Source organism: Miniopterus schreibersii (genome assembly GCF_964146895.1).
Source record: "Miniopterus schreibersii genome assembly, chromosome: 2".
In the NCBI taxonomy this organism is placed as follows: Eukaryota; Metazoa; Chordata; class Mammalia; order Chiroptera; family Miniopteridae; genus Miniopterus; species Miniopterus schreibersii.
The window spans coordinates 139510126-139533432 of record NC_138102.1 but is presented as its reverse complement, the minus strand read 5'-3'; the positions used below and the strand labels follow the sequence as shown (position 1 = coordinate 139533432).

General features: G+C 39.4%; 1 protein-coding gene across 5 annotated transcripts in view; it reads right to left on the bottom strand.

Annotated features, from left to right (window-relative positions):
* Window positions 1-22907, bottom strand: part of CBX5 (chromobox 5) — a 38202-nt gene extending 15295 nt beyond the window's left edge. For 2 of the 5 annotated variants that reach the window (XR_013998108.1, XM_081127095.1), the window contains exons 1-2: window positions 22655-22907; window positions 4363-4541 (exon numbers count right to left, since the gene is read on the bottom strand). Coding sequence is in view for 4 of the 5 variants with exons in the window: in XM_081127095.1 (XP_080983221.1) it covers window positions 4363-4499 (137 nt within the window). In the remaining variant the exon portion in view is untranslated. Of the gene's footprint in view, window positions 1-4362; window positions 4542-6486; window positions 6826-18873; window positions 19116-22654 lie in introns of those variants that run through there. The other 3 variants (XM_081127097.1, XM_081127096.1, XM_081127098.1) reach the window with 3 other exon arrangements.
* Window positions 22908-23307: the final 400 nt, after the last annotated feature.

Genomic DNA, 23307 nt, shown 5'->3' with positions numbered 1-23307 from the left:
AACCTCAAAAACATTATGCTAAGTGAAAGAAACCAGATGCAAAAGACTATTTTGTCTGATTCTATTTATATGAAATGTCTAGAAAAGACAACTTTAGAGATAGAAAGCATTTCAGATCAGTAATTCCCTGATGCTGGGTCTGGGTATGAGTCTAGGGATTAACTATATATGGGCTAAAGGAAATCTGGGAAGGCTATGGAAATGTTCTAAAACTGGAGTGTGGGGATGGTTACACAACTCCATAAATTTACTAAAAAAAATCACAAACCATACACTTTCAATGAATGATTTTTACAGATTGTAAATGATACCCAAATAAAGGTGTTAAAAACTCAAAATGAACTCTATAAGTGACAAAATAATGTGATTTCATACATACAGTCATCTATGCAAATCCGTGAAAGGGCAATCTAATAAATCATACACTGCCCGCCCCGTGAAATGTTACTTATATTTTGAAGAAATGTCAACAAATTATTGGAGGGCTGGAAATAGTTATTTAGGAAAAAGGCAGTAAGAGCTTAAATCATTAGAATATAGACAAACTATAAGGTGAAGACTCAGAAGTGGGGATTGGAGTGCATTAATTCAATGGTCTGGATTTAAGTCTACTGTTACTAAGCAGTTAAAAATACATTATTATAGTAATAAGTAAAATAAATAAATAACCCAAACTAAATAATTGGGTCTAATTAAACTTGGATCAAGAGTCCTATTATGAGGAAAATAAATAGTTGGTATTCAGTTTTCTCTGTATTCCTGGCATAGATTTTATAAAACCAAACCCCCAACTCCATCATAAGCTTATGAAATCAAAGCAACAAATGTATCTACATGAGAAAACTACACCAGGCATCCTCTTCACCCCTAGCTAGTGACAGAGGTTCTTTTGGTTATATAGTAAGAACTAGGTTACATTAAGATACATCTGTAAACATACCAGAGAAGCAGTTTCTACAATACTTTCTTTCATTGACTTGGAAACATTTTTTTATTTTATGTACTATCCATTTTAGATATTTTGTTTTTTGTTATTTTTTTTTTTTAAATGTTTTTATTGATTTTAGAGAGAGAAGGGAGAGGGAGAGAGAGAAACAACTCCTGCATGCCCACTACTGGGGACCGAGCCCGAAACCCAGGCATGTGCCCTGATGGGGAATCAAACTGGTGACCTCTTGGTGCACAGGTTGATGCTCAACCACTGAGCCACAACGGCCGGGCTAAAATAAGGAATCTTTAGTTAGGAATGGTTTGAATACATGACATAACTTGACTCAAATGTAAGAAGCAGAATGATGAAAAAATCTGATATACTCTAGACTTAAACAACTTTCTGCAAAAGGAACTTAAGAATGAGACAAAATTTATTTTTAAGACATTTGAGCTAGAACTAGAAAAGCCTCTCGTTCATAGCACCTTTTCAGCCAAAAAAATTCCTCACACAATAACTTTTCTCAAATCCACAGACCATATAGTTTACTATTCCAGAAGAAATTAAGGTACCAAAATCAAGAGGCATGCCAACACTACATATAGGGGTAGGAGAGTCTCTGTTCATAGCACAAAAAGCCAGTCCTATAATGCGATTATCCCTTTTCCTACCATATTGATAGTGCTGTTTCTATATCAACCAAGGTAGAATCTGACCACTGCCTAGCAAACAGTAGGTACTTAGTTGTAGACAATGCTGAGGGGGCAAAATTTGTTCCAGGCTTTAATGAAATCCTGGCATTTCTGACAAAGGACAAATGCTTAATCTGTCTAACCCAAGCCTTGTCTCTTCCTCTTTTATTTTCCTTTAGAAATATAGGGGGCATATTCTGATTGCTGTGTTACCCACCTTTAGTGCTCTGTATGCTAGAGATGCTAAGCATCCTGTAGTGCACAAACCATCCCACCTAAAACAGTGCTATGGGTAAGAAACTTTGACTCATGTAATGAAATAACCTTAAGTATGTTCTGAAGGCTCTTGATTCATACCTTTGTCCAAAGGTACTGTCAAAACATTGACTCTTTTAGTATATTCAAGTCCTACACTTTAAAGCTGAGACGTGCAATATGGTAGCTACTTGCCAAATGTGATTACTGAGCACTTGAAATGTGAGTAGTCTGAACTGAGATGTGCTATAAAATGTAAAATATACATCAGATTTAGAAGGCTTAGTATGAATAAACAATGTAAAAAACCTCAATTCTAAAATTATTGTTGAAATAGCATTTTGGTATACTGTGTTATATAAAATATATTATTAAAATTAACTTCATGTTTCTTTAAGGTGGCCACCAAAATATTTAAAATTACACATGTGGCATGCATTATATTTCTACTGGCCAGCACCACTCTAAGGAGTCTAATCCATTTCTTATCAGTTCATTGGGGTTCTGAGAAATCCACTTTGTTATCAGGCATCATAAGAAAAGAATCGCCAATTGAGGCAAAATGCCTAATGATTACACAGCTTCTCATATTTTACTTTTCAAGGTACTACTTCTATGCTTCAATGTGTCTAGTTCTATTTATTTCAAAGAAAATAATAACCTACTTTAGTATCAGCATAAAGCCAGTTACTGCCTAACAGACATGCTAGTCATCACTTCAGTATCATTCTTAAAGCTGACTTAAAAAGAGGGTTTTTTAAAAAAATAGAATGATGGATAAAGGAATAGACGGATAGGTTACATTACAATGTTAATCACAGAAAGTAGGTGGTATGTATCTGCGTGCTCACTCAATTTCTTTGGCCTCAGTTGTATATTTGAAATTTTCAAAAATAAATACATACTTGGTGGTGGTAGGGGGAGACACATGAGACTGTGGCCTCAGATTTAAGTCTCATTAAGATAAGTGCTTCTGCCCAGCCGGGCGTGGCTCAGCAGTTGAGAGTCGACCTAGGATCCAGGTGATTGGGGTTCAATTCCCGTCAGCGCACAAGCCTGGGTTGCAGGCTCCATCCCGGGTCGGGGGTGTGCAGGAGGCAGCCAATCAATGACTCTCTCATCATTGATGTTTCTATCTTTCTCTCTCTCCTTTCCTCTCTCTGAAATCAATATGGATATATTTTTTAAAAAAGATAAGTGCTTCAGCCCTGGCCAGTTTGGCTCAGTCGTTAGAGCATCAGCCTGTGGACTGAAGGGTCCGGGGTTCGATTCGGGCCAAGGGCACATACCTCAGTTGCAGACTCGATCCCTGGACCCACTCAGGGCCCATGCCGGAGACAACCAATCGATGTCTGTCTGTGATGTTTCCCTCCCTCTCTCCCACTCTCTCTGAAAAGCAATGGAAAAAAATACCCTCAGGTGAGGATTAAAAATAAGAAGAAAAAAAAAGATAAGTGCTTCAGCCCTGGCTGGGTAGCTCAATAGGTTGCAGGTTTAATCTGGTCAGGGTACATATCAGAATCAACTAATGAGCCTTAGCCAGTTTGGCTTAGTGGTTAGAGCATTGGCCTGCGGCCTGAAGGGTTCTGGGTTTGATTCTGGCCAAGGGCACGTACCTTGGTTGCAGGCTCGATCCCCGGCCCTGGTCAGGGCATGTGTGGCAGGCAACCAATTAATGTGTCTCTCTCACATTAATGTTTCTGTCTCTCCCCCCCTCTCTCCCCCTCCCACTCTTTCTGAAAAGCAATGGAAAAAATATCTTCAGGTGAGGATTAAAAAAAAAAAGAAGAATCAACCAGTGAATGCATAAATAAGTGGAACAACAATCGATGTTTCTCTTTCTCGCTTCCTCTCTAAAATCAATTTTTTTAAAAATCAAGTAACAATAGAACCTGAAGGAACATTAAAAAAAAAAAAGGTAAGTGCTTCATCCTAAAGACAGTTCGGAGGTCCAGAGATCATTTTGGAAAGCTGTGGGCTACAGGATCCATGACGATGACTACTACTTCATCATCATCAACATCTTCTTCAGTGTATGTGTTTTAGCTTAGTTATATCCAAAAGAACAGTAACAGTTTCTACTTACACTGAGCTTATGTGTCAGGCTCTCTATATCTACCCAACATCTCTATTACAAGTATTATTTCTTATCCCTACTTTATTGAGAAGAAAAAAAGATTAAGGAACTTAACCAAGGTCACCCAGCTCATATCATAAGTGGTGGCACAAGAACCTGGACTCAGGCAATCTGGCTCCCAAGACTATGTTCCTAACCAATTCATTATCCTGCCTCTCAAAAGTATTATCATTAGAATACCAGCACCAAAGAGGGAGAAGACTTTGTTTAGCTTATTGCTGTGTCTTCTCTTAGGAAAGGAGTGCAGGTGGGGGGACAGGGGACGACAAAATGGCCATGGTTCACAGGAAAATAAACCAAAAGTGTCTACCTCTGCAGAGTCCTAAGGCCTAAGAGCAGGCACTTACTCAGAAAAGCCTTTCCACTTCAGTAGATATTCCACTTGCCCCTTAACCACACGCCTATCTAGCACCTTCTCCACGACATACTCCTCCTCATCCTCTGAAGAAGAACTGTCAGCTGTTCGCTTGGTTTTCTTTCCCATGGTGCACGCTGTTCCACCTGAAGGACTAAGGCCACTGGGTTCCTGCAAATGGGAAGGACAAAATGGTCAGAATCCATGTGAGGAGTTAAAACTTGTTGTCTCTTCTTTTTTAAAATCCTCACTTGAGGATATGTTTATCGATTTGAGAGAGAGAGGAAGGGAGAAAAAGAGAGAGAAACATTAATGTAAGAGAGAAATATCCATTGGTTGTCTCCTGTGTGCTCCCCAACTGGGGTTTGAACCTGCAACCTAGGCATGTGCCCTGACTGGGAATCGAACCTGTAACCTTTGAGGTGCACAGGATGACGCTCCAACCACCTGAGCCACCTGGCCAGGTTTCTCATGCCTTTAAAAGCCCTAAGCCTCAGGACAGCCCTCCTAAACTGAGAGAGAGACTGCTGTGTATCCTGCCAGACTCCCGTTACAACTGAGCACAGGGAAGCAGAGAAAGCATAGGCCAGGACAAGTTTGTCTCTTCTTGATGAGATGCAGAGGATATAACACAATTGCTATGTACCCTTTTCTCAGGTGTTGAAACATTCTACATACGAATCCTAAGAATTTAATAAAAAATGGATCTATCCCTGCTTTCCCAAGCACAACTTTCTCTTCAACTAACAGGACCAAAATTAGATGGCACAACTGTCTAACTCTTCTAATTTCAGATTCCAAAAGACAAGTAGTGTCATTTGTTTCTCTTGGCTACTTCTGTAACTGCTTACAAGCCAGGAACTCAAACAAAAATGTGGAAAACATGCAGTTAAAAGAACCATGATAGAAGTAAAACCTTTCCCTCCAAGGTAAATACAGTTCTTTATAAAAATGAAAAAAAGAAAAGCCACCAAATGTAACTTTCTGCTCTGAGCATCTTGACGGGTCAGTTTCTTAGCCGCACAAAAAAGGCCTGCTCTGGCATCTTCACCACATTTTCAGTGTCTCGGTACATTTCTCTTTAACAAATTGAGCCTGTCTCTTCGGTACATCCATCAGCTCACAAAAGCAAGACTGACATCTCAAACACACTAAGCCTCCTTTTTCATTTGGGTATGGGAGGGAGGCAGGGAGGAGAAAAAATTTTTTTAGTCCTAAAAATCAAAATTAGTCATTGGATTGCTCAGTAATTCTCAAGGCTCAACTAATACAAATAGTTAAAGAGGTACCTCCCCTCTTAACTTGAGTTGACTTCAGGCCAAAGAAAGAGGAGGAAGAAAGAGAAGTCTGGCCCCAGACTCACATCAACATGAAGCCTCAGAACACAGAGGAACCATTCATTGGCCCAAGGAAAGCTGAAGGCAACACAAATGGAAATTGAGTTAAGCTCAGAAATATGCACAACCAGGGGGTACTCAACAGAGAATCTATTTTTTTTAAATTCCCACGTTGTTACCATAATCATTTTTAAGAATTCTTCTTTAACCATGTTAAATGGTGCCTACGGTCTGGATTATAAATTAGCAGGAATTGTTTTCTTAGCTGAACTCCATATTTATTTTGCTGTAATCTTTAAAGAATTTTTTCAGCACTCTCTATAAAAATATTTCCATCTTGACCAGAAGACCATTTCCAGGATTAGGGAAGGCCACTACTAATCTCAGAATTTTGTTCAGGTCAAGTAGCATAAAAAGTTGCATCTAATTTATTTCAAATAGCAAAATTTAAGGAATTATTCCAAGAATAAATAGTTGGGTACCATATTTCCAGAACTTGCTAGCAGTAGATCTGCTCACCAAAAATACTGCCTGTACCCATTACTGCCTTGTAATAAAACTAAGTTTTCATTAAAATACTTTATTTGGAAGAGGGGGTGGGCGGGAGAATCTAAGTATGGGGTTTCAAAATAATTTTTCCATGAATTTAGAAGAGAGTTCTAAACTGTAAGAAAAAAATTATCAGATTTGATTTATTTAAAATAAAAACTGCCTCCGATCTCACCAGAGTCAGGAAATGTCATATTCCAGGGAGAGTACCCCACCCCACCCCCACTCACCTTGGAATTTCCGGGAGCTGAGCAGTTTAGGTCAGAGCGCTGGGGTTAAAATCAGCCCTGAGTTAGATGCATGCAGTTAAGCATTGTGGCTATGGCCTCCCCAGCCTCACGAGGAAAAACAAGGATTTACATATGTGTTCTTCAGTTTGAGGGAGAAAAGAGGAAATCTCCCTTTATACCTTCATGCAGAAGGGGCTCCCCAAAGGGAGAAAATGAATGGGTGTTCCCTCCTTTACCTACCGGATCGCCCCACTTCTTTCTTTCCCTCTGGGCTAACAGGAGGGGCCTCCCCTCCCAGATCTGGGGTTTGGCGGGCAGACAGCTCCCCCGCCCCCACCCAGCTGCCTGGGCGCCACTGCGCAGCTGTCCCAGTCCGTTGCCATGGCAACTGGCAGCAGTACTAGATTAAGAGGGGAGAGGCAAACTGAAAAGTTAAAAGCCTTAACTTTCCTTTTCAGTGAAGACTGGACGAAGAAGTTGGAAGGTACCTACCTTGGCCTCAAGAGCTCAAGGGAATTGGTTCCTGGGTTTTAAATCCAAAACTTTCGCTTATTCCTCTAAGATCACTGGGAATTAATCAATAGCATTTTAAAATCATCTAACAGGATTATAGCTCAACTGGAAGGGGGAGGGGAAGGCTAGGTCCTTCTACAACAGAATCAGTGCAAACCAACCACCCCCTAATCTAGCCCACCAGAAGCACTTTACACAAGGCCTTTTCTACCATCTGTCACTGAACAGTTAATTAAAATTGCTGGGGGGGGGGGGAGAAGGGAGAGATAACACAAAAAGTGGAAGGAGAGTATTTGGGATACTATATAACTGTCCTTCTTTGGGAGATTACTAGATACAGAAAGAGAACCGAGAGCCTTGAAACATTATCAAAGAACCTTTCAACTGAAATTATAGATAGAAAAAAATAACTTACTCTTTAAGTAATTTTAAAAAAGAGGAGGGAAGCCCTAGCCGGTTTGGCTCAGTGGTTGGAGCATTGGGCCAAGGGTTCGATTCCAGATCAACGGCACATACCTGGGTTGCAGAATTCCCACCCAGGGCCTGTGCTGGAGGCAACTCACCATGTGTCACACCTGTGTTTCTCTTTCTCTATTTTCTCTCTCTCTCCCCTCCCTTCCACTCTAAGAATCAATGGAAAGAATATCCTCCAATGAGGATTAACAAAAAAAAGGGGGGGAAGCAGTCCAGCCACAACCATTACTAATACTGTTAAAACCGTTTCTTATTAGTTCTTGTAATGCTATGTAACAAATTTTAAAATAATTACTACCCACCTCAAACAACATATAATTAAAATTATGTATATCAATAACCCCTAATATTTGAGGAAAGGAGAACTGAGACAAAGAAAAGATACTTAGGAACCTGCAGTCCCATAAATCTGCATTTCTCCTGGCCCAAAAGAACATTCTAGAGAGCTCCAAAACCCTGCTCTGCTTTATAGATAGCTTGTCTTTAGAGTCAGAGGTGGCTGCCTTAGGAGAGTAATAGAAAGGGACAATCAAAAGCAACCCGATTGAGGAAAAAGCAGAGAATGGTAATTATTTTGGTTATCAAACAGAAGAAATTATAGAGTATGAGCGCAAAGTAGACAGTTTTCAACTACAGATTTCCTTAACTTTAAATGAACCCATCATGATATCTCTGAGTAAAAGTTTACTTTTTTTACTTTTCCTGCCTTTTTTTTCAATTTCTCAGAGTTAAGGGATGATAAGAAAAATATCCTGAGATGTTCTAAATTAAAATTACAGCAGCCAGAGAGTGAGAGAAAGAGAGAGAACATTAGTCTGTTAATAGCTGTGGACTAGCTCTGACAAAAAACTGCTCACATTTCCTATATGTATCTGTTGGAATTTAGGATTAATTTCCAGGTGGCTATTTCTGAGATTATCCAAGAGAAAAAAAGCCAGGCACCACAGAATCCCAGAAGCCTACATATCTTATTTACACATGAACTTTCCAATCTGCTGCCCATAGTTAACCACAAGAGGGGACACTTCCTCTTTAAGGACTCTATTGCGATTGCATCTATCCCAGAACTAGCCTGTTTCACCTTCTCCCACCCCCTTTGTCTATAGCTAATATAAATCCTTTCAGAACAATTACATCTTTCTCCTCCCTACCTGATACATAAAAATGCTTGCAAAACTCCAGGACAGTGGACATTTTGTCTATCCTACCTAGCCATGCTGCTGGTGGTTTAGACTCCATACCCCAAGATCGGTCTCTTTTTTTTTTTCCTGCTAGCAATGGCCTGATAAACCTTTTCTTTTAAAAAAACTTTAAGCCATGGAAGCTAAATTTTTGTTTAACTGGTATTTGAAAAGAATGCCAAAGAATTAGATCAGAGTTCTGATTCTGTGATTAACTTGCCATGTGTGATCTTGAGTAAATTTTTTATCTAACCCCAGAATCACTAAAATGGGCCAAATAAATCTCCACTGCCTACCTCCTAGGGAAAGAGTGAGTTTATGTTGAAACCAAAGAGCTGTTCAGTCCCCTAAAGAGAAGCTTTTGTAAAAATATTATAGGGCCGAATACAACAGCAGCAGGAAATATGACCTTCCAAATTCCTAAGCAGTTAAACCATATCACATGCAGTAACTCCTGCAGGTCAACATGTTAGACAGCAAGAAAGGAGGAACAGTGTCCCTGTCAGTTAAGCAATGGTAAACTAATAAACCTTCAGGGAATAGGCAGATACGTTCTATCTCAAGGGTAAAATACTTATTCTTATGCCTTAAAACTCAGAAAAGCATAGGAGATGACAATGAAAAGACTAATAGTAATTCTGTGAAGGAATAAAGGACAGGAAAGAATGAGAGCAACACTAACACTTTAGGAAAAAAGTGAATTCAAGGAGGAAAGGGACAAAAAATATTCTGGAGTCCACCCCTCTCCCTAAAACAGCAGGGAATAAAGAGTCAGATCAATTCCTTCCTTCCCATTCTTAAGACCTGACTAAAGGGCACATGGCTGAGGTCCCTTATTCTTTAGGAAATGGGTTTTGTAACAGCTGACAAATCAAATTGGGCCTGATGCCAGGAGTCAGAGTCTAACCATAATATTCTGTAAAGAATGGCATGCAATTGTATTGTAAATCTCCTGGACAGTCACAGATCAGAAGCTGGCAAGGATGACGACATAGTTCTGATGGAATGTGTCTTATCTTAACCTTGAAGTTACAGATCTGCTCAGGAGCAGCAGTAAGAAATGAGAAATGCACTCAGACACTGGAGGGGACATAATTCTCTTTTAGACAGTGCGACCCAGTGTATTAGGGTCAAATGAAACACAAAGCCAGACAGACAATTTAAGGGCTAGAGCCTGGACCAGATAAAGCATCACGACTGGTGGTTCACACTGAGCTGGAGGAGGGAGTGTTCCAGTATGAGAAATGAGACAAGGCTGGCAGGATGATGGAGTGATTAAGGTAGAATCCTGATACCATGCAGGAGGAAGAGAGGATGAGCCTCTGAGCGCAACCTTATCCTTGTGGAAATCTCCATGGGAAGGGGTGAGTAGCTTCTCAAATTTCTAGAGTCTTTCAGGCGTAACAGCTCTTACCCCTTTCTTGAACATACAGGAACTCTCTGTTAAAGTTATCAACATCTACAGATAGATTCCAACAATTTAACTGCCCATAAGGATACAAGAAAAGAGCAGGCCCCACCAACCCTTCATATCAACGATACGAGGCAAATTCACCATACAGGCCTCTGAGTGCCACAGAAGACACCTAACCCAGGGATCTGGTGAGAGTCAGCCTTGGAAAAACATCAAAGAGCATTGAAGTCAGGCACAGTCAGAACCCACATTCCAAGTTGATGACAGGAGAGGCCTTTAACAGATGAATCTTCCAGGGGGAAAAAAGGGGGGGAAGTAAGGAAGTGAAGGGGAAAGAGGAGAGGAACAAAAAAATCCCACACATCATAAGGATAAAAGAAAAAACGTGTTAAAACTGCCAATCCCCAGAAATTAAAGAGGAAAGCTGGGGAAATCCAGAACAGATGATGGTTAACATTTGCATTAACCAATCAATCCTGGAACCACAGAACCACCCACACTGGGTCTCTGATACCTGTTTGCTCTGTACAATTCAGGCTCTGCTCTAGTCCCTCCAGACCCTTTTCAATGCCAGCTGTTTTGGTGGCTTTTCTTAGATCTTGGTGTGGCAAATTTTATTTTCATTACTGCTTACAAGCAGAAGCATATAGATATATATCACAATTCTAAATCTTTCTCTAAGCTTTCTTGTATTATTTTAAAAGTAATGGAAAATAACTGGTAAGTTGCTTCACTGAACTACCCACTAAACTATTTGGAGGTGGTAATCAGACCAACTGTCAAAATGCATAATCAATAAACTCTCTCTTCATTTTAGAGTTTTGATATAACTTCTACAAGCCTACTCAGAAGGTAAAATTCTCCAGGGGAAAGAAAAAAAAAAGCCATTCTAAAGAGTAGGAGAGGATGAGGGTATATGCAAAGCTCCCTATCATAAGTGTTAATTAAATATGCCACTGATGAGTGACTTCACTAGGCCCAGGTTGAGAAATTCCCATTTCTCCCCCAAGGCCCATGGGGAAGGCTAGTGATTTAGGTAAAGATTATATTGTCAGCTACAGCACTGTCTTCAAAGTGTCCTCTAGCTAGCCTTATTGTAACAAAACATGAAAAGAAACCAAACTTACAAAACCATTGTAATCAGATCTATATTCTTTGCTCTCTAGGATCTATAAGTACTAGTGATTTCAGGTTTGTAACGCGTACTGCATAAAACTAAAATACCCTCTATAAAGTTGTTTTCTTCCACTAGATTTATGATTTCCAAAGTATCAGCCATGCGGCATTTTAACAAAAACATAAGCATATAGAGATGCACATTACAGCTGTCCTGGCAATCTCAGGTTTGTTAAATGGGCTGATAACTATCATTCCACCTCCACCAAAAGCCCATGAGCACCCAATTCAAGAGGAGTTAAAAGCTTTTTAAATGTCTATTTAAGAGACTTGGATTAGGAAAGAGTTGAGAAGGAAGATTAACTGTCGTCATTAACTCCCCTATCATTAACAAGCCACATATAGACAACACAAACTTTATTAATAGAGAGGATGGAAGAAATGTTCTCCCTTTGGCTAGCACAGGTCCAGTTTGCGATCTTTTAAAAATCAGGCCAAGGCACTGCTTCAACCAGTCATAGAATGATCCTGGGGCCAAGTATCCTGTTTGTTGATTATCCAAGCCTCCTGCTCCACTGAGGAAGGGAGTAGAGGGACTTTTTTTTCTTTTAGATTAAAACATATACATCATAAATGGAGATAAAGGCTGCCTTATAAATTTTATTTGGCTGCACTGTCCTCTTAAGATCTGACCACCATTAAAAAATACAAATGAATACGTACTACAGCAACGCTCAGAACTGCTTGAAGCTGGAAATCTGGTTCACTGGTATATTTAGCAGTAACACACAGATTCTTGATATCTCATTACCAGATCACATTCCCACAAAATAATAATTTTATGTGGAACTTGTGTTTTTCCTTTACTAAAATCTACCGAATTTCTTCTCTCAAGTGTCAGTTTTGTTAAATTCAGTTAGGACACACTTAAACCATCACTAGGCAATAGGTTAGATACCAAGATTTATGAGAAAGTAGAATTTGGCAGCACTATGGGCAAATGTCTTCCAGATGGTACTTTCCAACAACTCTATCCTTGGAATGTACCGAACTCATCTCAAAGCACCACGGCCTCAGGTGGGTGTTAAATCTCACACCCACCCTCACTTAATTAAATGTGACGATGCATGAACTAGATCCTGTCATCTTTCATAAAGAACCTGGAGATTTCATCATAAAGAAATCTTAAGAAAAATGAGTAATAGCCATGTTTGAGTACATTACCATGAGTCTTAGATTTTTACATACCACTTTAGCAGAGCATGTTCACAAAATATGGAAGAGTTAAAAGAACTAGTATCCACCCCCAAATAAAATTATGGTCATAAAGCATTTTTCAAACAGCCATAAAATTAAGACTTGGTGCTTACCGTGGCACCATCTAGTTGTATAGATTTTGGACATCAGCAACTTAAGGGTTACAAAGGACCCTTCAGGTCATTTCAACAAATACTCTATTTTAAGGAAGAGTTTCCACTATGTCAGACAATTTATGTTCTCTCATAATCTAAGTTTAGTGAAGACATTCAAGAGATATAAAAATTAATTTGCTTACCCATAACTAAAATTTCTAAAATATCTCTAATTTAACAGTTGAGATGGTATTAGAATTTAAATCAATATGCTAAAATCTGATTAATAAATGCTGACAAAAAAGGTTTTATACAATTGGAATAAGAAAGATATCTCAGATTATAAAACTTCAGGGAGTAAAAGAGAGCATTCCTTCAACATATGGCATAATTCTGTGCTTTGCCATTACCTTGGTATATTTGCAACATGAATTATATTGAAGTCATAGCCTACAATTTAGATAAATAAAATCAAGCCAGTATTGAACTTTTTCCCATCCCATACAACAGTATCCTTGGCAGCTCCTTGGCCATCTATTATGATCCTGAACAATTTCTCTCTGTGGCAATTTAAAAGCTGTAAAAAAAAATACATAATGGGTGATGACAGGAGAAACAAACCCACACCAGAAATTATTGAACCTTGTAGATCTTTGCAAGTATCTATATTGACATTTAAGTATGAGTTACTATGCCACAATATCATAAAAGTGTGCTCTACACTTCAGATATATTGATAGTTAAATGCAAAGAAAGGCCACCATCAGATAAACGGCTAAAGGGATGGCCAATCTCAGACCACCCAGCTCTTCCACCGAGCATTCTGATGTGTTACTGAAGACAATATGTTCCTCTCTTTTTGTCTAGTTTCCAACTACAATCCTGATTCAGATTCTATACCAAATGGATGATTAATATAGTAATTCTTATCTTTGCTCTAAAATTATTTGCTTGGTTATGGGATATTTATTGAGGGCTTAGTGTCAAGCATTGCAGGGGCACTGAGCCTAGCCCAGTCTTCAACTCAATGGCTGATTCTAACAGTTTGTCGTTGGATAAGTCAGTGGTTAGCCCTGTCTCCAAAGGTTGTTATAAAAATGCTACTAAAGAGGTAACTTGTTAACAATGGCAAGATCTGGACTAGGACCCCAACTGGTGTGGCTCAGTTGGTTGAATGTTATTCCTGTGCACCGAAAAGTCGCCTGTTTGATTCCAGGTCAGGGCACATGCCCAGGTTGCTGGCTCGATCCCTGGTCGGGGTACATGCGGGAGACAGCCAATTGATGTTTATGTTTCTCTCTCTCACTTTCTCCCTCTCTCTAAAATCAATAAAAACATATTACAAAAATATATGTATAAGGACTAGGAATAAGCTGTGGGTCCTGTTCCAACTAAATCACTGAAAGGTTGAACTGGACAGTTCACTTAACCTTACAGGTATTAGTTATTTGCCCTACTTATCTCACAGATGTGCTGTGTGAGAAAAAAACTAGAAAACTCTTTAAAAATGTAAAGTAATAGAAGTTAAATGTCCGATAGTAGATGAAGCTAAAAATAACAAATGCTTTAGGTGTTGCCTCTTCTTTCATTTTCTTGAAGTCTTTGTGTTGAATTGATATTATTTCTTCCTAAACTGTCTCTTAAAATTCACCAGTAAAGCCATCTGGGCTTGACTTTTCTCTGTGGGAAAGTTTTTAACTATAAATTCTATTTCCTTAAGAGGGCTAGTGAAGTTCTGTATTCTGAAGTGAGCTTTAGTAGTTTGTCTTTCAAGGAGGTGATTCATTTCATCTAAGACACTGAATGTACTGGCATAGTTGTTCATAATATTCCCTTATTACTGTTTTAATGTCTGTAGGATCAGTAATGATGTCCCTTCTCTTATTCCTGATGCTAGTAATCTGTATCTTCATTTTTTTCTTCCTGATCAGACTTGGTTTATTGTGGTACCTTGGTTTTCGAATGTAACCCGTTCTGGAAGACTATTCAGGTTCTGAAACGTTGGAAAACCGAGGGATCCACAGCCGACAGCTAGGCCTCAGGATCTTGCACTTGGTGGAAGCGGTGTGGCACGTTCGACTTCCGAGGCGTGTTGGAAAAACGAAGCATTTACTTCTGGGTTTACAGCCTTCATAAACCAAAATGCTCGCCAACTGAGACGTTTGAAAACCGAGGTACCACTATATTAATTTTACTGATCTTCTCAAAACACCCACTTTCAATTTTACTGATTTTTTCTACTTTTTTTTTTTATACTTCATCAACTACTTACTACTTCCTTTCTTCTGCTTACTTTGGGTTTAATTTGCTCTTCTTTTTCTAGGTTCTTAAGACAGAAAAACAGGTCACTAACTTTAAACCTTTTTGCTTTTTTAATTGAAGCACTTAATATTATAAGTTTCTAAGCACTATCTTAGTTACATCTCACAAATTTTGGTATGTCATGTTATCATTTTTATTCAGTTCAAAATATTTTCTAACTTTTTTTTCTTCTTTAACCCATGGTTTACTCAGAAGTGTGCTGTTTAACATATTGCAGATGTATATTTTTCAGTTCTATTGTTTTTTCTTTCATACATTTCAAAGCTTTATTATTAGTTGTGCAAAACTTAGGATTGTTGTGTCCTCTTGATGAATTGATCCCTTTATCATCTAACCTAGTGTTATCTATTTCCCTTACCTACCTCATGTCTATTTTGGAAAAACAAGAACACACTTTGGAAAATATACAGGAAACACAAGGTAAAATGTTTGATGATAGAGAAAGTTAAAAAATAACTTTAATATATTTTCTGAACTATCTGTAAGTTTTATCTATGCTTGTCTCTAACTATTTACATAAATGAGGTTTGCCTATGTTTTATCAGATTCTTTGATATAATTTATTGTTGTAAAGTACTGAACAAATTAGCAGTATATTACACTCCACAACTCCATCTGAGGTAAGTGAGTCTTACTGATTTACTCCATGTGCCCTGATGAGAAACAAGGTACATGAAGTTCAAGTATTTGCCTCAGAAACCAAACTTAAGATAGAGTTCCTAACCTGTTGGTTGAACTCTTTAGCACAGGGCATTTTATTCCGACATAATTAAATTATGCCTGCTGGCTCAGATAAAAATTTGCTTAATTCTAAGAAATGTAGATTACAATCAGGAAAATACTTTAATTCAATTTGGTTCCTCCTCTCCATGAAGAAATACATGAGTGTGTTATAAAACTTGATCCTGAAATAGTCCTTTCAACAGTTAACCCCATGCTTTCTAGTGTTCTTCCTAGCAATGAAGCACAATGGAACAGGGGCTCAATAAGATTAAAGAATAAAACTGCATATCAAAAATTCTAAAATTACAGTCCGTAGATACAGAAAATAGGGTGAGCAAGACCTGGGGGGTAGACAGAGAGGGGTAAAGGGAGGGAAATGGGGGACATATGTAATACTGTCAAAAGTAAAAATATATTTTAAAAAATTCTAGCCTGGCCGGGCATGGCTCAGCGATTGAGCATCGACTTAGGATCTAGGAGATCGAGGTTCGATTCCCAGTCAGGGCACATGCCCGGGTTGCAGGCTCGATCCCCAGTAAGGGGTGTACAGGAGGCAGCCGATCAATGATGACTCATCATTGATGTTTCTATTTTTCTCGCTCCCTTCCTTTCTCTGAAATCAATAAAGATATATTTTTAAAAAATTAATTCTAACCCTAGCCGGTTTGGCTCAGTGGTTAGAAAGTCGACCCAAGGACTGAAGGGGCCCAGGGATTGAAGTGTCCCAGGTTCGATTCTGACCAAGGGCATATAACTCAGTTGCACGCTCGATTCCCTGCCTGGTTGGGGCCAGTGCGGGAGGCAACCAATTGATGTGTCTCTCTCACATTGATGTTTCTCTCTCTCTCTCTCCACCCCACCCCTTCCACTCTCTCTGAAAAGCAATGGAAAAAATATCCTCGGGTGAGGATTAAAAAAAAAAAAAATCTAAAACTAGCCCCATGACCTAGTTTCAGATAGAAAAACCTGTCAGTGTTTAATTTTGACAAACTACTCTTACTAGAAAGGAAATCCAGACTACAAAGTCCACAGCCTCATTAGCATGAAAGTAGAAAATGGCCCAGCTAATCCATTATTCTCTTTTTAGAAAAATCACACACAATTAACAAGTACAGGTTTGTTATACTGTGTTAATAATACCCCAGGGAGCTGACAACGAGCCAACAACTCAATCTTCTGGCTCTCAAGTCCTAGGCAAGACCACACCACAAAACTACATTGACCCAAAATATTGGATGAGTTGATTTTGCATTTAAAATTACTAACTTCAAAAGCAAACTTTAAGACATTTTAGGAGTCACTTCATGAAAGTGTTAGGTCTAGAAGGCTATTAGCTATCACCTACCCAAATTCTTCCATATAAGATGAAGAAACTAAGGACCAAAGAAGACAAATGGCTCACCTAAGGTTATTATATCATTACTTAATGGCAGAAATTAAGAAACCAGGTTTCCTGTCCTGGCTGGTGGGGCTCAACTGGTTGAGCACTGTCTTGTGCACCAAAAGGTTGCTGGTTCGATTCCCTGTCAGGGCACATGCCCAAGTTGTGGGTTCAGCCCTCAGTTGGAGTGTGTACGGGAGGGAACCATTTGATGTTTCTCTCTCACATCATTGTTTCTCTTTCCCTCTCCTTTCCTCTCGCTCTCAAAAAAAAAAAAAAAAAAAAAAATCAATAAAAACATTTTTTTATTAAAAACAGCCCGGCCGGGTGTGGCTCAGCGGTTGAGCGTCGACTGGGATCCAGGTGATCGGGGTTTGGTTCCCGGTCAGGGCACATGCCCGGGTTGCGGGCTGCAGCTGATCAATGACTCTCTCATCATTGATGTTTCTATCTCTCTCTCTCCCTCTCCCTTCCTCTCTCTGAAATCAATAAAGATATATTTTAAAAAAATAAATAAAAATTAAAATTAAAAACAAAACAGGTTTTCCTGAACCCCTCCCCCCATTTGCCTCTCTCTAAGTAACCTTTTCTTTTTTGAATTAGGTAAAATTCATTTGGATAGGAGTTAGAGATCCTTGGTGTACTGATCTGAATGATGGCTCCAAAAAAGATATCCATGCCCTAATCCCTAGAATCTCTGAATATTACCTTATGTGGCAAATAATGTGATTAAAAGATGTGAAAGAATTTATCCTGGATTATCCAAATGGTCCCTAAATGTAATCGCATGTATCCTTATAAAAGAGGCAGAAGAAGGAATTCTGATACAAATGCACAGAGAATGTGAAGACAGAACAAAGAGAGATGAGGCCACAAGATGAGGCTGACAGCCACCAGAATTTGAAAAAGGCAAAGAAGGGACTCTCCCCTAGGGCCTCCAGAAGGGGCTGAACACCTTAATTACAGACTTCTGGCCTCCAGAATTGTGAGAGAATCAATTCCTGTTGTTTGAAGCCACCAAGTTTGTGGCAATTTGTTACAGCAGTGACAAGAAACTAACACATGGGGAGACAAAAACCAAAAACCAAAACAAACACACAGGGGAAATAAAAATTTTTTAATCATAAACTGGACATATATAAAACTACTGATCCAAAAAGGAAGTGTGCTTCAAGTGACCCAAAGATTGCCTAAAACCTCTAATCCCTCATTTCAAAGGGTAAATTGAGGCAATCACAGGATGCAGTTCAGCCAAAATATTGGCAAATCTGAGGACAAACTCAGAAAGGTTTACTATTTACATAGCTGCTAAGAAAAATAGTGTAGGTTTCCCCCAAACATGTTAGCTGGTAGAGCTGCTGGACAGACTAAACATAGGCAACAGTTGTCACTGTGGGTGTTCTGCCAACAGAAGTGTAAAGTTGTCATCAGAAATGAATATGTGGCTTCAAGTGGCTTACAGAAATCCAACAAATCTGCATCTTGGACTCTGCACAAGCCAACTCTTCTCAGGATGACCTGGACTCCTTCCCATAGTACAATAATCAGCTAAAGCCATCCTCTACAAGGAGCGAAGGAAAATCAAAGTTTACGTCAGGAAAAAAAGATGACAGCCCCAGAGTCCAAGTTCATGAATAACAATGTGTAAATAGCAGCCATACTGATTGAGTCAGTTACAAGTGATATTTCACCATTTGATGATATTTCACACTATAATTTATTACTTTTTAAAATCAATATCCACAGTACACAGCTTTAGGCGCAATTTCATGTAAGGTGAATGGAAATAAAAGTAGAGCAAGTAGAAGAATGAAAAAGGAAAGAAATGCTCTACCAAGGGCTGTTAAATGGGCTATTCCAATATGATAAATAAATCATGCCATGTCTATGTGTTTAACTAAAATACTGTACCTCAATGAAAGCAAAAAGTAGTTGTCTTCCTCAGAAACCTTGTACCCTAGACACCTTTCTCTCTTTTTTGAGCTACTGTCAGGGCTCTGAAAACCACAGAACTTTCCTAGACATATAAAAATCCAGTCACTTCAGAGGTTATGTTCTTTCTTTTCCTCAACCACCATTCTGCTCATCTACTGATTGGTTTTCAGTGAAGATGTGTTATTTTCTCTTTTAGGTTTTGCTGCAATAGCACATCTCTAAGGAATAAGCACAAGTGTTTGATATTTAATTTTTGTAACATAGGCTCAACATTTTGTCTTGTTATCAACCAAGTCAGGTATTCCAAAGGCAAGAAAAAAAACCTCTGGCTGGGTAGCTTAGATGGTTAGTGTGTCGTCCTGATACGCCAATGTTGCAGGTTTGATCCTAGGTCAGGGCACATATAAGCATCCACCAATGAATGCATAAATAAGTAAAAAAACAAATTGATGTTTCATGAAAAAAAAAAAAAAAAAATCAGTATTTTTTTTAAAAGGCAAGAAAGAAAGTCTAATTTGAATTTTCAATGTGATACTCTCAGAACATCAATTAAAAATTACCCACTAAAATTTCCCCACCAGAGAAATATTCATCAGACCTATTAACTGACATTGCAAGAGAATTCACAATAAAACAAGCAATTTTTACTTGCATACCACAGTAAACCAAAAACTCTATGTTCAAATCCTGAAATCTTTCTAATTAAAATATATAAAAGACATCAAATAAGAGGTCACTGATTAATTTGTTTATAAATCCAAGCTGTGGCTGGAGATGTGAGGAATCCACAAAGGTGGCATAATTTGGTTGCCTATTCTACAGATCAGTTGTTTTTCTTTTTCTCTCTAAACTGTGGGTCTCTACACAGCTGTGAAATCAGTTCAGTAGAAAATGAACTGTTTTTAAGAAAATGAAATAGTGTACTGTAGAGGCAAAAAACATCAGTGCTTTGCACACTTACTTGTACAGTGAAACTTGTTTCCTTGTGTGCACAGCGTTAGAATAAAATGTGTTTCTGCCCGGCTGGGCATAGCTCAGTGGTTGAGCATCCACCTAGGATCCAGGAGATTGAGGTTTGATTCTCCGTCAGGGCATATGCCAGGGCTGTGGGCTCAATCCCCAGTAGGGCATACAGGAGGCAGCCAATCAATGACAACTCTCTCATCATTGATGTTTCTCTCTCCCTCTCCCTTCCTCTCTCTGAAATCAATAAAGATATATATATATTTTTAAAGTGTCTTACTGAGGATCAAGGTCAAAAAAACTTTGAGACAATGATCCAAACGAATCCCAGTAAAGAGACTTAACTCAGGTGAAATGAAAGAAGCATCTGAAGCAAGTCTACCTTCTCAGAAAACATATTTGCCGTTATTTTTGTAAGCCAAACATAAGATGCAATCAATGGTAAAAAACTTAATGAAATTTTCCCTTTATCCAATGGAACAAGATCACTCTATATCTGAAGAGATAATCATTAGGATTTAGTGACCCATTTACCAAAGGCCACTTCCTAAACACTTCACCCATACTCTCCCTCAAATTTCCAATTGGTTAAAGATTTTGATAAGAAAATCAACTCTAGCATCTGTCATTTTATTTTACCTGTTCTTTTAATCCTCATCTGAAGATATGTTTTTAATGATTTTAGAGAGTTAGGGAGAGAGAAACATCAGTTGCCTCCCATACACACCCCAATTGAATCTGCAACCTAGGTGGGTATGTGCCTTGACCAGGAATCAACGGCAACCCCTCAGTGCACTGGAGGACACTCAACCAACTGAACCACTCGGACTAGGGCCAGCATCTGTCATTTTAGATCAATGGTTTTCAACTGGTGGAGATTTTGCTCCAACATCCTCTGGGGCATCTGGCAATCTTTGAAGACATTTTGAATGTCACAAAAGGGGGTAGGGAGAGGTGAGATGCATTCATTCTACCAGAAATGTCAATAGTACTGAGGTTGAGAAACCCTGTAGGCCAAGATTGTTACCTTTTCAAACCTAAATAAATTAGGGACAGATATCCTTAACCTATGTCCCTTTAGTTTTTATAAACTAAGCGGCTGTTATTAGCATACCTACTAATAGTTTATAACCAAATATTAAATAAGTTTGTCCTTTTACAAGCGCCAGAGAACATAGAAATCCCTCCTTTGTTCACTATAGGCTCAACTAAAATCATCTGTCTTTTATATATCAGAAAGGCCTCTAATCATAAGGGTATTTTATATGTAGCTGAACTTATTACAGTATTTGAACATTTTCCCCTTGCCCTAAATAAATAAATGAATAGAACAGTGTTTATTCTGATATAGCCTAAATGTGATGAAAATTTCTATATTTTACTAAAAATCTTGGAATAAGCAGAATGGGCATTACCAACAGGAGGTGGACTGCAAGTAAAATAAACACTTTGAAGGAAATATAATCAAAAGGCAACAGAATAATCCAGGTGATGGATGAGCCCTCCTGCCATCCACACCCTAAATATCACCCTCCTTCTTATCCATATTCAGATATCCTCAGAGGAACAGCAAAAAGAGGGGATTAGAAACTCTTTAATGGTGTAAAGAGACATATACGATGGAAAAAGTTTCTCAAAGAATAGACTCTAAAGCACTTAGCATGATGCCTAGCAGGTACTAAGTATTCAAAGTTATTTATTTATACTTTTAGACAGAGAATCGCCTTAGTTCCTAAGGGAAAAACAGCACTCCTTCAAGGTGTAAGGAGAATGGTGGTGAGAAGTACGTGACTATGAATAGGAGCACAAAAAACTGCTCACTTTTTAATTTAATATTAATCACGAATTATTATTATCCCTGCAAAAGTTTAAACATTAGCGATCCAATCTGCCTCCTCGATCCCACTGTATTACGCAGCTTTCCAAAACTTTATGGATTTACAAATATCGAGTTGTCCGTGGAAATATGCATTACGTAGATTTTTTTCCGGATGCCTTTCCTTTTCACGACAGTAGAGATTTATACCACTAGTTCTAACATTTCAAGTCAGTCTTCCTAAAGAAGCTAGTTCTCAAAGTTAAAAGACTTCCCTTGCTCCTTCAAAACCTATGGATGGTGGGATGTACAGATGTGGGGGGGGATGGCAAACTCAAGGTACACAAGAGCAAACGTACAATTTCCCTACCAGGGAGGTTTATGGGATGGAGGCCTAAAGGCTTCTTTAAAGAAGTCATCCTGGACAAACTATCCACCCCGACGCGCCATCACAGGCACTGAATACCCTTCATCACCACCCAAAATTTAAGACCTCTGTCGTTTGGAGCGCTGATTGGACAACCCGGCCGAGCGCTCTCCATAGGTTGTCCTTTTACTGGCTCCCGATTTGGTCCATCCACTTAACCGCCCAACTCCCTCATTCCCCATTGGAGTCAAACCGCTGCCTCTGGGAGGAGCCCAACCTACCGCGCGCTTCGTGCTCATTGGCTCAGTGAGACGCTGCTCACGAAGAGAAAACCCGCCTCCCACATTCCGATGGCCCAAGGACCGATCAGTCTGCAGCTAAAGAAAAATCCGATTGGCCTATACGCTTGCCAGTCAAACTCTTCAGTGGCAAAGCTCCACAGAACCTACCCGGACAAAACATCCGCCCCTGTTATCCCATTGGTTGGCCAGACCCACCGCTCCCCCTTCACTAGCCCCCACCCCCGCGGTCCATTCATTTCACACAATAACGGGCCCAATTGGAGTCAGTTGAAGACATCATATGGGTAGGCAAGTCTGTCCGCCACTTACCCAGGATCGAGACCGATCACTCACGCTAATGTCTTCCCTGTTCCTCTGTGATGAGGCCGGACCACAAGCCACCGCTGCCGCCGTCTTCTGCGCAACGCCAACCGCCCGCCAAAACGGATCCTTCCCTGCGCCTGCGCTACCAATCCTGGGACCAGACCTTTTCTCCGCCCATTACGCCTGCGCAAAACGAGGCACAACTCCCGCCATTACGCAGGCGCCGTAGGTTCGCCGCGGTCTCCGCCCGCCATTTCACGTGTTCCTAGAGCCAGGCGGAACTTCTTAATGCGCCTGCGTAAACTCGCCATTTTACTACACACGAGTTCAGGCGGCTGTTGCAAAAAATAAAATTGTCACATTCTATTTTTTTGATACATAGTATTACTCATGCTCCGACAACTGAGTAGAATGTAACATTCGAAGGGTGGAAGACTAAAAACTTACTTAAATGCCCTCGGTGCGTTCAGGCATGAATGATCGGTTGGCTAGCCAATCAGACTAGTTAAGAATAACATAACTTGGGAACCAATGGACTCCGAGGGGTAGACACTACGTAGAACGCCCAAAATGATGACGTTACAGCAATGGGGCACCACAGACCAATAGTAGCAGGAAAGTATTTCAAATATCCAATCAGAGCTATTCAGGGGCGGAGT